The 13,994-nt window shown below is 42.9% G+C and overlaps 1 protein-coding gene across 1 annotated transcript in view; it reads right to left on the minus strand.

Annotated features, from left to right (window-relative positions):
• The window catches only part of LOC102379687 (lysozyme g-like), a 17,094-nt gene extending 3,602 nt beyond the window's left edge, over nt 1-13,492 (minus strand). The window contains 4 exon segments of the mRNA XM_014521164.1: nt 399-595; nt 3,883-3,981; nt 7,486-7,552; nt 13,463-13,492. Of these exon segments, the coding sequence (XP_014376650.1) occupies nt 399-595; nt 3,883-3,981; nt 7,486-7,552; nt 13,463-13,492 (393 nt within the window).
• Nucleotides 13,493-13,994: the final 502 nt, after the last annotated feature.

Genomic DNA, 13,994 nt, shown 5'->3' on the forward strand with positions numbered 1-13,994 from the left:
GGGTTGTGGAGGGAAAAGGGGAGCAACAGGCGAGACAGCAGTGCCCAGGGTGCTGGGAGACCATGGCACTACACTATGGGACCTACTATACAGATATAAGGTGAAATAACCAGTACAAAATAGTACCTCCAGGTCATACGAGGGAGTATGTTATCCCACCTGTGCACCTGTATGCTCACCCCTTTTGAAATGTTTCAAAGGTGTTTGAAACACGATGTCTTTCAGCACCCTTGGCCTTTTCACTAATATCAGGTGTCCCATATGACAGTGCCATATAGTGCTGCTGCAACTCTTATTCACTATGGGCAGCAATGTGAGCTGCGCTACTGAAAAATGATGCAGATTCCCTTTCTGCAACAGTTTGACTGCACAGAAATATTTTAGTCTTAGTTTCTTACCTGCATCAAACCAAATCCATTTCCCCTATCACCCCAACCATTTTTTAGGGAAGATCCCACATGCGACTCTCTGGAAATGATGCCAGCAATCACAGCTGGATCCACACACAGACTTTGGCCAGCACTTTAAATGATGTTTTTATATCTGTTCATTCTTCCTAGGTCCTTTTCAGCAATTTTTTCTGAAGCTGCAACTCCTGTAGAAGTAAAGATCCTTATTTAATCCAGGGATATTCAACTGGTGGCTCATGAGCTGCCTCTGGCCCGCAGAAGGGGTTAAAGTGCAGTCCCTGGTCTCCTGCCCAGCTGCCTCTCTCCCCATCACTCCACCAAAATGGCTGAAATTGGTTTACGATAAACCTGGTTGAATGTAGTATCAGACTTAACGGATTTGGGTCAAACCAGTTTATGAAACTTCTGTCCCAGACCCCTTCCTGGTTCAAGTTAAATCAGAGTCCTCCAGCATCCCAGCATTTTGCAGCCCAGGGGTGGGCTGGGCTGTCTGCTTCAGCAGAGCAGGGTTGGCCCTGCCCCTCTGCTCTCTAGCTGGAGCAGTAAGGGTGGGCTGATGTGCAGGGGTGGGGTCAAGCCCAGCTGGAGATACAGCCCAGTCTGCAAGAGGAGAAGGCTGTCCCCCGCAGGCAACCCCAGCTGGTGTCTGGGGTCTGGGGCCAGGGTGGGAGGGTTAAACACTCCTTCCCCTGCTCAAACTTACTACTGGCTACAACTGTGGACTACACATCCCAGAGGCACCTGGAAGCAGGAAGAGGAAGTGATAAGCAGGGATCCTGGTTTTCTTTAATTAAAAATAAAATCCCCAATTTTCAGTTAAAAAAAGTAACCCCAAACCCATATTTTTCTGTGATTTAAATGAAACACCACTAATATATATATCTGGGGTTACTTTTTTTAAAATAAAAAATTGGTCTTTTTTAAATCAGAGAAAACCAGGATCCCTGGTGATGAGCAATCCTGCAGAGTTTTGTTGTTGTAAGTCTGGACTGCAAATCCCAGAGACGTCAGGGGCAGCAGGAAGAGGAAGTGAACACACAGCCAGAGAGCTGTGCTCTAGCACCCCCTGGCTTCTGGTCTGAGCCACACACAAATCCCAGGATGTCATCCTCCCGCTATACTCAGCCTTGGTGAGGCCGCAGCTGGAGTACTGCATCCATTTCTGGGCTCCACAATTTTAAAAGGATGTCAAGAAGCTTGAGAGAGTCCAGAGGAGAGCCACATGCATGATCAGAGGGCAGGAGAACAGGCCATATGATGAGAGGCTGAGCGCCATGGGATTCTTCAGCCTGAAAAAGCGCAGGCTCAGCAGGGACCTGGTGGCTGACTATAAGTACGTAAGGGGTGTGCATCAGGATATGGGGGAATGCCTGTTCACCAGAGCGCCCCAAGGGAAAACAAGGTCAAACAGTCACAAGCTCCTCCAAGACTGTTTCAGGCTGGACATAAGCAAGAACTTCTTTCCTGTTTGAGCCCCCAGACAGACTGCTGCCAGAGGTGGTGCAAGCACCTACTCTGCACTCCTTTAAGAGACATTTGGATGTTTATCTTGCTGGGATCCTTTGACCCCAGCTGACTTCCTGCCCCTTGGGCAGGGGGCTGAACTCGATCTTCCGAGGTCCCTTCCAGCCCTAACGTCTATGCAATCTATGAAATCTATTTCCTGAGTCAAAGCTAAATGTCTGTTCATTTCTGTTTCAATTTAGTCTGTGCATCTTAGACTAACCTGCAAAGACTGAATTGATTCAGCCTTAGGCTTTTTGACTGTCTGTACCTAGCCCTGGTGAACAGATCCATGCCTTGAGAAGCTGACAAGACTGAGACTACCTCTCTGTCTGTCACTTTTACAGCTAAATATACTGGACTTTGCTTTGCTTTGGGCTCATTTAACAGTGAATATTTGTAGTAAATAAAGCCTTTCTGTCATTGATTGAACAAGTTGTCTTGTCAGTCCTTTATACACTAGTCCAGAATCTCATTTCATGACTTAACACTGCTCACACAGTTGGAGTGCTGGGACTCTGGGAAGAGCACCCACAGGGTGTGCAGCCTGGGAGTCTGCAGCTTGTGGAGTGTGCAGCCACAAGTAGGACAGACCAGGTGTGGAAGTAAGTTGAACCAGGCCTCTTACTTGACAAGGAGGAGAGACAAAGAGAGAGAAAGAGAAGAGAAGAAGATGCTGATGCTATGTGTTTCAAAATGTTCTAAGATAAGGAAAAACCTTCATGCCTTGTTTTGTCTGTGTGCAGCTGTTAACCTTCTCCTTTCTGCCAAACTAGAAGCTGATAACTGTTCCCAAAACATAGTGTTTTTTTTAAATAAGTAAACTGCTTACGTGTGACAAACAAATGATCAACATCTTTCTGTTTCTCTCAAGGTTGCTTTGTCTAAACCCTGCATCTTTTCTTGCTGTCTAAAGTATAAATATGCTTGTAAACTTGTAAAGGTCAGAGTTCCTTTAAGAGCTCTCCCTGTGATCACTTGTATAGTTTTAAATAAACCTAGATGGCTCTGCCAATTCTAATACAACCACAACGCAAAGTTTGATTTCTTCCACACAGGTATAATTACTTTAAATCAAAATTTCAAAACCAAATTTTCATTTGCCCAGTATAGATATTGCATGAGTTAGATAAGTCATGCATTTTGATTTACAAATCATGTACACAGTGGCAAGTCAAAATATAAATGTGATTTGAAACAATGTAAAAAGAGGCAGTGAGCCAGAAATCTCCTAGTCTTAATCTTAGCTCTGTTGCTGACTTGCTTTGCAGCCTTGGGGAGGTCACTTCAGATTAATTTTGCAAAAAGCCCCAGTTACAGATAGGTTGGCCTGGGCTTTCTGTTGCTTACAGCAACAGAAAGCCCTCCCCCATTTATGACTTCAATTTACGTTGTTTGTCTGACCACTTGGGGGGAAAAAAGAAACATCTCAGATTGGACACCTACAAAAAGATACAGAAGCTACTTATGCAAAAATGGGCAGTTTCTTTTCTGGATCAAAATCAGCCCTATCATAACTCTTCTGATGTTAGTTGAATTGCATGATTTTGTTTATAGCCCTGTAGGTGGAAATAGAAGAGGATTTTCTATGGCATCCTGAGATGTCTTGAGATCCTTTCAAAGGTGTTGCACAATTGTTAGCACTGTTTGGTATGCAAACATGATTCACAGGAGATTTAAAATGGGAATCCATAGTGTCAAAACCATTCTGACCTGCTGTGGTCATTCTGAATTCTTTGCAAGAAGAATTTTTGTACTATTTTTCTGCAGTCAAAAATGAGTGAAGGCTAGGAGCTGGCATTTCCAAGGGGTGCCTTAAGTCTAACAAGCTTGAGAACCACTGGCTTAAAGGAATGCCATGAGATTTAATCAATTAATGCCTCTTCATTCCTTTGAAGATATCAAGAACTGTGGATTATTGTGATTAACCTGCATGCTGAAATGTACCAGAAAGTAGAATCATACTCACCACAATATGGTAAGCGTTCTGGTCTCGCAGTTTGACAAGATGCCCCAGTGGTATCAACTCTGTTTATATTGCCATAGCATCCAGACTGACTGGAAGTGTCTGAAAAGTTAAAGACATTTTACATTAAGGAGCTTTTGTAAACAGAAGTAAACCTAAGAGAATTCAGAGTCATTAACCAAACTGTGTTCAAGATGGAGTACTCTGTATCCTATGGCCGCGTCCACATGAGCTTGGACATTTGGTTCCCCAGGGACAAGTAGCAGCGTCACAAGGTGTGCTGCACCTTGTGATGCTGCTACTTGTCCCCAGAGAACACTTGTGCCATGCACCCTCTTGCGCATGGCAGGTTACCCCAGAGGAGTAGGGGAGGCTGGGGCCAGCGCTGGGCTGGCCCCAGCAGCCTTTATATGGAGTCCTAGGGGCCTTCTGGGGCTGCAGCAGCGCCGATCCTGCTGCTCGGAGCCTGGCTGGCAGCTGGAGTGTGGCTCCACCTGGCCAGGCTCTGGTTTTGAGTGGTGCATGCTGCCACTGCATGCTCTGCTCCACTTTTTTTTGTGCAGTTGTTTTTGACCCCTGGATATTCTGGAGTCAACCCTCCCCTCCCCATGCTGCTACTTTGCAGTGTGGAGAACAGCTGAATGTGCGATATGTTGCACCTCAGATGTATCTGCGGTGCCATATACCACATGGCCACGCTCATCTAGATGTGGCCTAGAGTCTCAGGGGCAAGAGCTTGCTAGCCAGAAATGGTTTCCTCAATTGAGGCTAAACAGACTTGTCTTCCATTGTGTTCTACAAGGGCCCATAGATGTAAGCATCCTGATCTCCATGACCAAGTGCCAATCACTAGACACTTTCTATCCTTACTGTCTGCAAGTCATGCTTCATTATATTGTGTCATATTGTTCATTTATATTTCATTAGGTGGTGAACTTCCTTCCCCATATACATTTAGGATTCATAGAGAGTGCAGTGGACTAATAAAGTCCACTGCAGGTTAGTACTCATAAAAACAAGTACTGTCCTATGGCAGAGTTTTTTATTCCATAGCAATGCATGTGTAGACACTGACAGAGCTGGCTGGGGTACGAGGGTGCTTCAGTATGGGGGCTACCTGCTGGCTAGCCCCTCACTGAAGCACCTTCGGGCCCGAGCCAGACCCTCCGCAGCACATAGAGCTGGGTCAGAGCAGCTCCGGGCTGGCAGGCTGATCCCCCACAGGCGCCCCTGCCAGCCAGGGTTGCTCTGACTCAGCTCTACATGCTGTGGTCCTGGGCACACAATCAAACACGGTGCCCAGGAGCAATAAACATCAGCATGATATGTGCTGTAGTTTACTGCTTCAAATTAATTGCACATGTAGATACACCCTCTATGTATAAATAGGTATACCAGACACCATAGCAATAGTTCTGCCTCTCTGACAGAGCACACAAAGAAGGTTTATATAAGGTAGAAGAGAAATAAGAGCATATATACAGAGCCAAGTTCTGCTAATTCAACTTTCTTGATATTCTAATTTGTCTTCCTCCCTGTCTTTAAGATAAAAAACTGCAAGAATGTTTGCTTTGCAATGAATAAAATCAATTTTATTCAGGAACATCTGCTGCTACTGCCCTTTCAAAGTGATCAGAACCCTTTAGACTTCACATACTGGGCATGTCTACACATGTATTTACTCCAGCCTACATTTACTGTGCACTAAGCTGACCCTTTCTTGTGGATGATATCACTCTTTTGTAAGGGAGTTAACCCTTACTACTACATCCCCCTGTCTTAAGGCAAAACTTGATACGCAGTTACAAAAGAAACCTAAACAAAGCAGAAAAATTTGTAAGTCTATTTGTTTAGACCCGACTAATTCACAGGTTTAATCTCTTTGATGGAACTGAGGCGCATCCAGACCTATTGTGGTAAACAGATGGAATTTGGTGGAGATGTTCTCGATGCCTACTTTAGAGGAATTCCACAGTTAGAACATTGTGTTGGGAAATCTGAGAGATCTGGGGTCAAACCTGCTCTGGACAAAGGGGGCCTATGACTCAGTTCTTCTGGCTTCCTAGTTAAGTGCTCTAGCTATTCAGCTATGAAAAGATAGGAAGTCAATTCAATCTCATATTTTGTTGCCAGTCTCATATTTAGAGATTAGTCTGTGAGATTACAGAGTTTCTCTGGGTCTGAAGTGCCAAAAATGCCATGTAGACAACCAAGGATGGCTATTTACATGATCAAGAAAGAAAAGAATGCCACATTAATAGTCAGTCTGACCTGCCTGTGCATAGAAGCCCTTTATTTCATGCCTGTTACCCTTGTGGAAGTGTTTGCCATATATTGGTAGTATTTCCATGCACTAATTAGAGGCACATTATCAACTCTTTTTCTTTTCCTTCTACTGTTTTGTTTTTCTATAAAGAAGACTGAAGTAACCAAAGGCACCTCTTTGCTTAGATGCATATTCCAGCTGAGAAGGTAACAGCCCCTAAGGGATATATCACATAGGGGCATTTGCTGTGTTGCATTGCCTACATTTTACAAAGGTGTGGTGGCACATTCTAGAAAACTAGGGGAGGACCAGGGGATTCTTAGGGTAAATCTTTAGTAAATAGATCAAACAATTTTGATATCTATATGGGACATTAGTACAATCTGACATATTGAAAATTGATTATTTAGTCCAATACAGTCTTTGTTTTCTATCTTCTTCCTCGATCAGCATTTTATCATTCACCCTCTGACTTCTTACATTCTCAATAGTATCTTTTGAGGGACTTGTTCAAAGGGATTTTCAAAGTATAGATTAGTAATATGAACTGGTTATCTCTAATCCACGCCTTTGCTGATTCAAATATTGTTTCACACTATTTTACACTAGTAGAAAGATTGTTTCTGCTAGAGTGCAGGGGCATATGATATGGTATCAGAGGGGACAAAACAATGGTGTTTCTGTAAAAAGCTGAGTGCGTGCCTCTCTTTCTCTCTCTCTCTCTCTCTGTTTTGGCTTCTTTAAGATACATAAGGAAGATCTGTAAAAATGTAGCAATTAAGTTCATATCCTTATGTTTGCTTCTTGATGTTGTATAACAAAGGTCTGAAAATGTGTGTGTGAAGGGTATTTATTTATGCTTAATTTTACTGATAGTTTTTAACCATAGAAATGTTAGATTATCTCTCTCTTTTCTGGACAACTTCTTGGTGTTCTCATAATATGTAAAGCTTTCACCATTTATTGAAAATTCAGTTTCTTAACAATATATTTCTTTCTCTAAAATGTTGATTAGTCACTGAAAATAAATAGATGTTAACATAAACCAGCAATTTAACAAATGAGTATAATTCTTCCCTTCTCAGCTTCTCCATTCTCACTGTCATGACTCTTGTCATGTCATAACCATTTCACAGGATTTCCAATTATGAGTGAGCCATTTAGGTTAGATAAAACCTGAATTTCTAATGATAATTATTCTCCTGTTAATAGTGTAATAGGAGACATTTATAATAATTCTGAATTACAATAATGTGGGCAGTAGCTAAATAATTAAAAATAAATGTCAATAATCATGTTAAATGTTGCCAAATGTTAGGATATGTAAGACTTGCTCTTACCAGCTGAAGTGTCAGGATCAGTGACAGACTCTAGATGAAGAGAGGTGCTCAAGCTGACTGTCTCCTTCTATCTAATGATTGCACTGGGGTTTATATCCACAGAGTTTCAATGAAGGTGGAGAACAAACCTCTTAGGGGGTTGGTTGAAGTCAGGTATCAATTCAATGGGCTGGACTTGGCAGTAGTTCAGTTCTTGCACATGTAGTTGAGTTGTAAATTCTTATCAAATCTAATTTTAGTACTTGAGGGGACCATGTTAGTGTATTAAATAGCTAGCACCATGACTGAAAGAGACTTGGGGATCATGACTGACCACAAGATGAACATGAGCCACCAAAGCAATGCTACAGCCAGCAAAGCGAACAAAACTCTGGCTTGCATCTACCGATGCATCTCAAGCAAGACCCAGGAAGTCATCCTCCCACTTTACTCAGCTTTGGTGAGGCTGCAGCTGGAGTACTGCATCCAATTCTGGGCTCCGCAATTCAGAAAGGATGTGGAGAAGCTTGAAAGAGTCCAGAGGAGAGCCACAAGCATGATTAGAGGATAAGAGAGCAGGCCTTATGATGAGAGGCTGAGAGCCATGGGATTCTTCAGCCTGGAAAAGCATAGGCTCAGAGGTGACTTGGTAGCAGCCTATAAGCACATAAAGGGTGTGCATCAGGATCTGGGAAAACGTCTGTTCACCAGGGCATCCCAAGGGAAGAAAAAGTTCAGTGGTCACAAACTCCTGGAAGACAGTTTCAGGCTGGACATAAGGAAAAACTTCTTTACTGTCTGAGTCCTCAGAGCCTGGAATAGATTCCCTACAGAGGTGATGCATGCACTTACACTGGACACTTTCAAGAAACACTTAGATGCCTATCTTGCTGGGATTATTTGACCCCAACTAACTTCCTGCCCCTTGGACAGGGGGCTGGACTTGATGATCTTGCAAGGTTCCTTCCAGCCCTAATGTCTATGAAATCTATGGAGGAAGTTCCTGGTCCTAGGAAATAACCTGAAACTACACCCTGCTGGGGATGGATGGTGTGGTGGGGCTGCCTGTGGCAGGGTGGTCCAGTTGCCGCACCAGTTGCCTCCCTAGTGAAAGGCAAGTATGGGATGCCTTATAGCCTCAGTCCCCACAACCTTTTGGGTGACCCCATAGCAGGGACAGGTGGGGTCCAGGCATGTTGATAGACACTTGAGGAGGCCTAAGTGGGTCATAGGCCAAGTTGGGGGTCCAGGTAGGTCGACAGACTTCTGAGTCCCAGAAGCCCCAGTAAGGGGCTGGAGTAGTGGTCCTAGTAGGGGGACATATAAGGAAACAGCTGAGCAGCAGGGCATGTAGAGGTGGGTCCACATGGGGGCCTGAAGGACTGTGCATAGATGGCATAGAGTAGGGTCTGCGCAGGCAGGCCTGAAGGACTGCACAGGGGCTGCCCTGGTAGTTTGACTGCGCATAGGCCGAGCCCCAATGAGGGGGCAGAGTAGTTACCCCAGCAAGGGGATAGTGATACCCCAGTGAGGGGGGCATGTAGCCCAAGTAAGTCTCCAGATGCCTGGAGACTTGAGCCAGAGGCCAAGTGTGGCCCAGCAATGGGGCCAGGGGAGTTCAGAGTAATTTGGATGCCATCTGAGGCATGGGACATGGTATAAGGGAAGGTTCGGCGTTATGTAGTATGCCCTTGACATCAGGCATTAAACGGGCAGCCTGCCACCTTAGAAACAATTTATCAATGACATCAAAGGCATGGCAGAAGAATCAGGTGGGTGGACTGCCTTAGACAGGTGGACGTTTTTGAAAGGCCCCTGAGACAACCGCCTGTCACATAGTGCTTCTCAACTGGTAAGCACATAGTAGAGATGGTTGGCTGCAAAGATAAAGGCAAATGCTGCCTTGGAGAGGTGCTTCACCTAGAATAATTAGTTCTGCCTCTCAGCAGTGCATCCATGCTACCTCACTGTGCCTCTGCAGCATGTCTGGTAAACAGATCATGAGTGACTAGGGTTGTGCATAGGATTGTGGGAAGATCAGATGAAGGGTAGCAGGTAGGTTCCTGGGGGAGGTTATACTGTGAGAAAAATGGAGGAAGGTGGTCTTGGGACAACAGGTGGCAGTTGAGAGGGGGTGGTACACTGTGGAAGGTTGTGGGAAGGTGAGTGATGAGATCGAACAGGTGGAGAACTACTGTATTAAGGGACAAATCATACAGGGCCATGTTCTGTGTTGCCTTGCTTGTTTATAATGGCGTGGCAGCATATTTTGAGTGTAGCATAATTTTAGGAAGCTGGTGGAAGATTGATGTTCTAAAATAAATTCTTCTTTGGTATAGGATGGAAGTGTTATTAGACTGTTGCCCACCTGATCTTACTGAGAGACAAATAAGCTATATAGCCTTCTGGGGGTCTCGTCACATAGTATTCACTTACACCAGTGCTTCGTAACCAGGGTGCTGGGGCACCCTTGCGTGCCTTGAGATCCTTTCAGGGGTGACATAGGGTGCCACACAGTGTTAGCACTGCTAAGTGTGCAAATGTGATTCACAAGATAAACCCAGAGATTTCAAATAAGAATTCATCATAACATTAAAACCATTCTGCCCTGTTCTTGCCTTTCTGAATTCATTGCAACAGAAAAATTGATCTATTAGTTTGAAAATTCTGAAAATTTAGAACTGTCATTTTCTGAGGGCCTTGAATCCAGTGAAGGGTCCACTGAGTCTAACAACGGCTAAACCTCTCTCTCCGTGGAGGACCCAGCCTCTGGTTGCCAGGTCCGAAAAGGTTGAGAACCACTGACCTACACAATAAACAAACATGAACTCCATCTGAAATGTGGGCTCATCTACCACTTAACTGCAATATGTCAGATGACTACATCTCTTCTATGTGTGCAATAATACAAATGTTTGCTGTACTTTTTTCAGCTTGTATTCCACAGCAGTTCCTTATGGAAGGCTAGTGAATGTTCCTGTCATTGTAGCAGGTCGAGAGGAAGGCTATATCCACAGTACAATCACAGCTGTGACTGAAGACCAGTGATGCTGGACGACCTGAGCTAGTTTTAAGCTGTCTTAAATCCTAGGAATAGCATGTCCTATGTAGCCACATAACTTGGAAATCCATGAAGGTCACCCCGCTGAGTATTCACCCAGCTTTTGGGAGTGATTTTGCAAAGTTTACTTAGTTCTGTGCTCTGACTGAACCTCTACAAATAGCCAAGGCAGTTTACTTTAAAAGCTTTAATATTAATTAATATGTTTTAAAACAGTATAATTTGCCACCTTTTTTCTCCCCAGTTCAGCCAGAGGCTACATTTTGGCTACATGTAATCAGGAATATGTAGAGGGTGATTCTTTTGTAGAGAGCTATAGTATTTGCAGAGTACTTTAAGGAGGATAATTGTTAAGTTATGTCATATTTCTGTTCACACAAAAGCAGAGATGAAGATGGTTTTCCTGAATAGGAAAAGAAAACGCAGGGCAAGAAAATATGGGATTTTGCTTTGCTTTTTTTTTTATGGGTCTGGGGAAAAACTCTTGCAGGACTACCTGGAAACGTCATTTATAAATATGGCATTTATTTGAAAGGCATTTTTTGTGATATCTTTTATCAGATCAGCTGTATAGTTGGGAGAGCTGTTGGACAAGCTTCAGGCATCAAGTGCCAAATGTTCATGTTTAACTTCAGCTGAAAATAGTGAAAGTGGGAGGTGAATGCTAATGTAAATTTCTCAGACAGGATTAGACAAGTGGATTTCAAGAGGCAACAAACAGGTTGAATAATGGTCAGAAATGTTAGCGTTTGGACTTTTTGTATAGATGTATTCATGAAGCCCAGGGAGATCATTTGAGTTTTCAGGAATATCCTATTACATAATGAGCTTTCCAACATGACAGGGTGATTGGTGAGGGGTTATCAACCAGCAAAAACCTAAGTCTTCGCTGTTTATTTACAGCAGAATGTGTTTCATAACTATGAACATCTTTAAAAGGATTTAGATGTAGGAATACTACATTCCCATGCTTTTTAAACACTTGTATCCATATAGTATTTAATTTTTCTTTTGTTTATAATTTCCCCATCTACAGTAGAGCGAAGTATCAGTGAAAACAGTGAGTCCATGGGATTCTTGTTTTAATTTAAAGCTGCAGCTCATACTGCTTGCTGAGAAGTCAGAGCACCTGGCTCTCTTGGCTTTAACAATGGCACATGCAGGTGAGGAGTAGTTCAAAAAGGAGCATATGAGTACAGGAGGGATTGGACTAGAGATTACCCAAAGCCACTGTATACATTTTTCGTTGTCATTTGATACCTTTCAAAGCAGTAAAGTTAAACTGTAATTTAGATTGCAGGTGCTGTAGCAGACTACTGTGCATAGTCATGTTTACATACAGAGTGAGATAGGGGCTAGGAAAAATATTTGTAAGGACATTTTTTCTACAGATATGAACTGGGACACTGAAGTTGAGCAGTGAGACTTTCCAATGTGCCCAGGACTTCAAAAACTTATTTTTCAACTGAAGGTTTTGGGTGCTATGCTCTTTCAAAAGTGACAGAATAAGTTGCAGACAAGGTTCCTTGGGTGAATTTGATATCTTTTATTAGACCAACCCAAATAGTTGGAGAAAAGTTATTAAGCAAGCTTTCGGGTTCAAAAACCCTTCGCCAGGCTAAGGAAGCTTCAGCAGTTGGTGGGTGCTCTTCCTGGATGGAATGAAAAGTAAAGAAGCCAGGGGCTGGGCTGGGCTGGGCTGGGCTGGGCTGGGGAGTCAGTTGCCAGGCAGATTATAATGTATCAAAATGTATCACAGAATAAGTGAGAATTTATCTGTGGCAACTTATCTTTGAATTTAAAAAAAAAGGACTAAATTGTCTTGGTTTAGCTTTACTATGTGGTAATCGTGGGCACATGAAAAGTTACCATACATCAGTTGTTCTGTGGTAAGCACCTACTCCCTGGTGACATTGTTCAAACTCTTAATTTCTTAAGACTCTCCACATCTCTTTTTCTGAGGTCAATTCTGTAGCAACAAACAGAAAACAATATAATGCCTGGTGCAGGAGTATGTATGGTTTACTGGACTCTGATTGGAAAAAGCTACATGGTCTATCATGAATAAAGGGTACTATCTTAGCTTCTAAGCCAAATAGGTTTGTCTACTTCAGCTCCATTTTAAAATTAATTATTAGTGGGTCCTCTGAGGGCAACCAGTAGGGACAAGTTCCCAGTACACAAACCCTTATTAATAACTCAAATATCAAAATATTATTGCAACTCAGGGAAAATGAAAAATAAAATGCAGTTCCTATTACATTAACACTATTCCAGTGACATTAATGGAAAGAAAAACCTGCTGTGGTGGGCAGGCACTCAAGTAATCTTTCTGTCTATCTGTCTTCCTCTTCCCACAAATTGTGGCGATAGGGTACCTTCCCTTTGCATCCTGCTAACCTTGATTCTTGCTTCAGTTGTCAACTATTCATTTCCTTCCCTAATTTTACCCCCTTCCCTAACTTGACTCCCAAATGTGTTGTGCATTTTGTGGTTATTGCTTAACTAGTTGATTTCCCATTATTGCTTAATTAGCTCATTATAACTGACAGTTACAGGTTGAATCTTTAACTTCCATGACCCTCTAGGCCTCACGCCTTAAACAATCCAACTTCACTGCTACTGGTCCTATGTCATGCAGGATTTCTTTTTAAGTTAATGCCTGCTTTTATTTTTATCCTCTACCTCTTAAACTACAGCTAATTATGGGCCATTATTCTCATCTCCTTGACATATATGACTAGAAGAGACTAGAACAAGATGAATAATTATGCCTGATAAGGCATTTTTGCTAGCTGTGGTATACATCAGAACAATGTCTGACAAAAGGGCTTCAAATTTTAGTGGGCCTGACTTCAAGCAGTTTGCAGTTTAGTACAGGTTTAAAAACATCGCCACAAGTCCCCTTTATACTCTTTCCAATAAGAAAGCACCTACCAGCAAAGCTGTGGAGTCAAAGTGCTCCATAGTTAGCACTGTTACATTTGAGGATGGTATCAGTGAAGGATGGATTGCTACCGACTACATTTTTGTTCAACAGAAATCTGAAAACAGGACTGATGATAATGTTAGAAGCTAATATTAGAAGAACAGGGGATTTGTAAGTATAAAGTTGCAGATAAAACTAAAGAAAGACCACTGAATTTCTGCACATTATGTTTTGCATTTTTGAACTAGGAAGTAGTAGTCACAAACTGTAGAGGTGTTACAAGAGGTAGCCTTATGCTTAATTGAATTGATCACACCTCAAGGTAATATACAAAGAAGGAATAGGGCACACCTTCTCTAAAACCCAAAAAAGGAGGGAGAATAGTGGCTGTGAGTCTGTCACTTTGTCCAGTGGTGGAGGGGGTTGGTCAAGGCAGCAACCGCAGCAGAGTGGAACAACGGAGCTGCAGGACTTGGAAGTACAAGATCAAGTGGACTTGGCACAGCAGTGATGATAACTGAGTGCAGCCCTACAGGTCCA

The sequence above is a fragment of the Alligator sinensis genome, unplaced genomic scaffold (assembly GCF_000455745.1).
Source record: "Alligator sinensis unplaced genomic scaffold, ASM45574v1 scaffold144_4, whole genome shotgun sequence".
In the NCBI taxonomy this organism is placed as follows: Eukaryota; Metazoa; Chordata; order Crocodylia; family Alligatoridae; genus Alligator; species Alligator sinensis.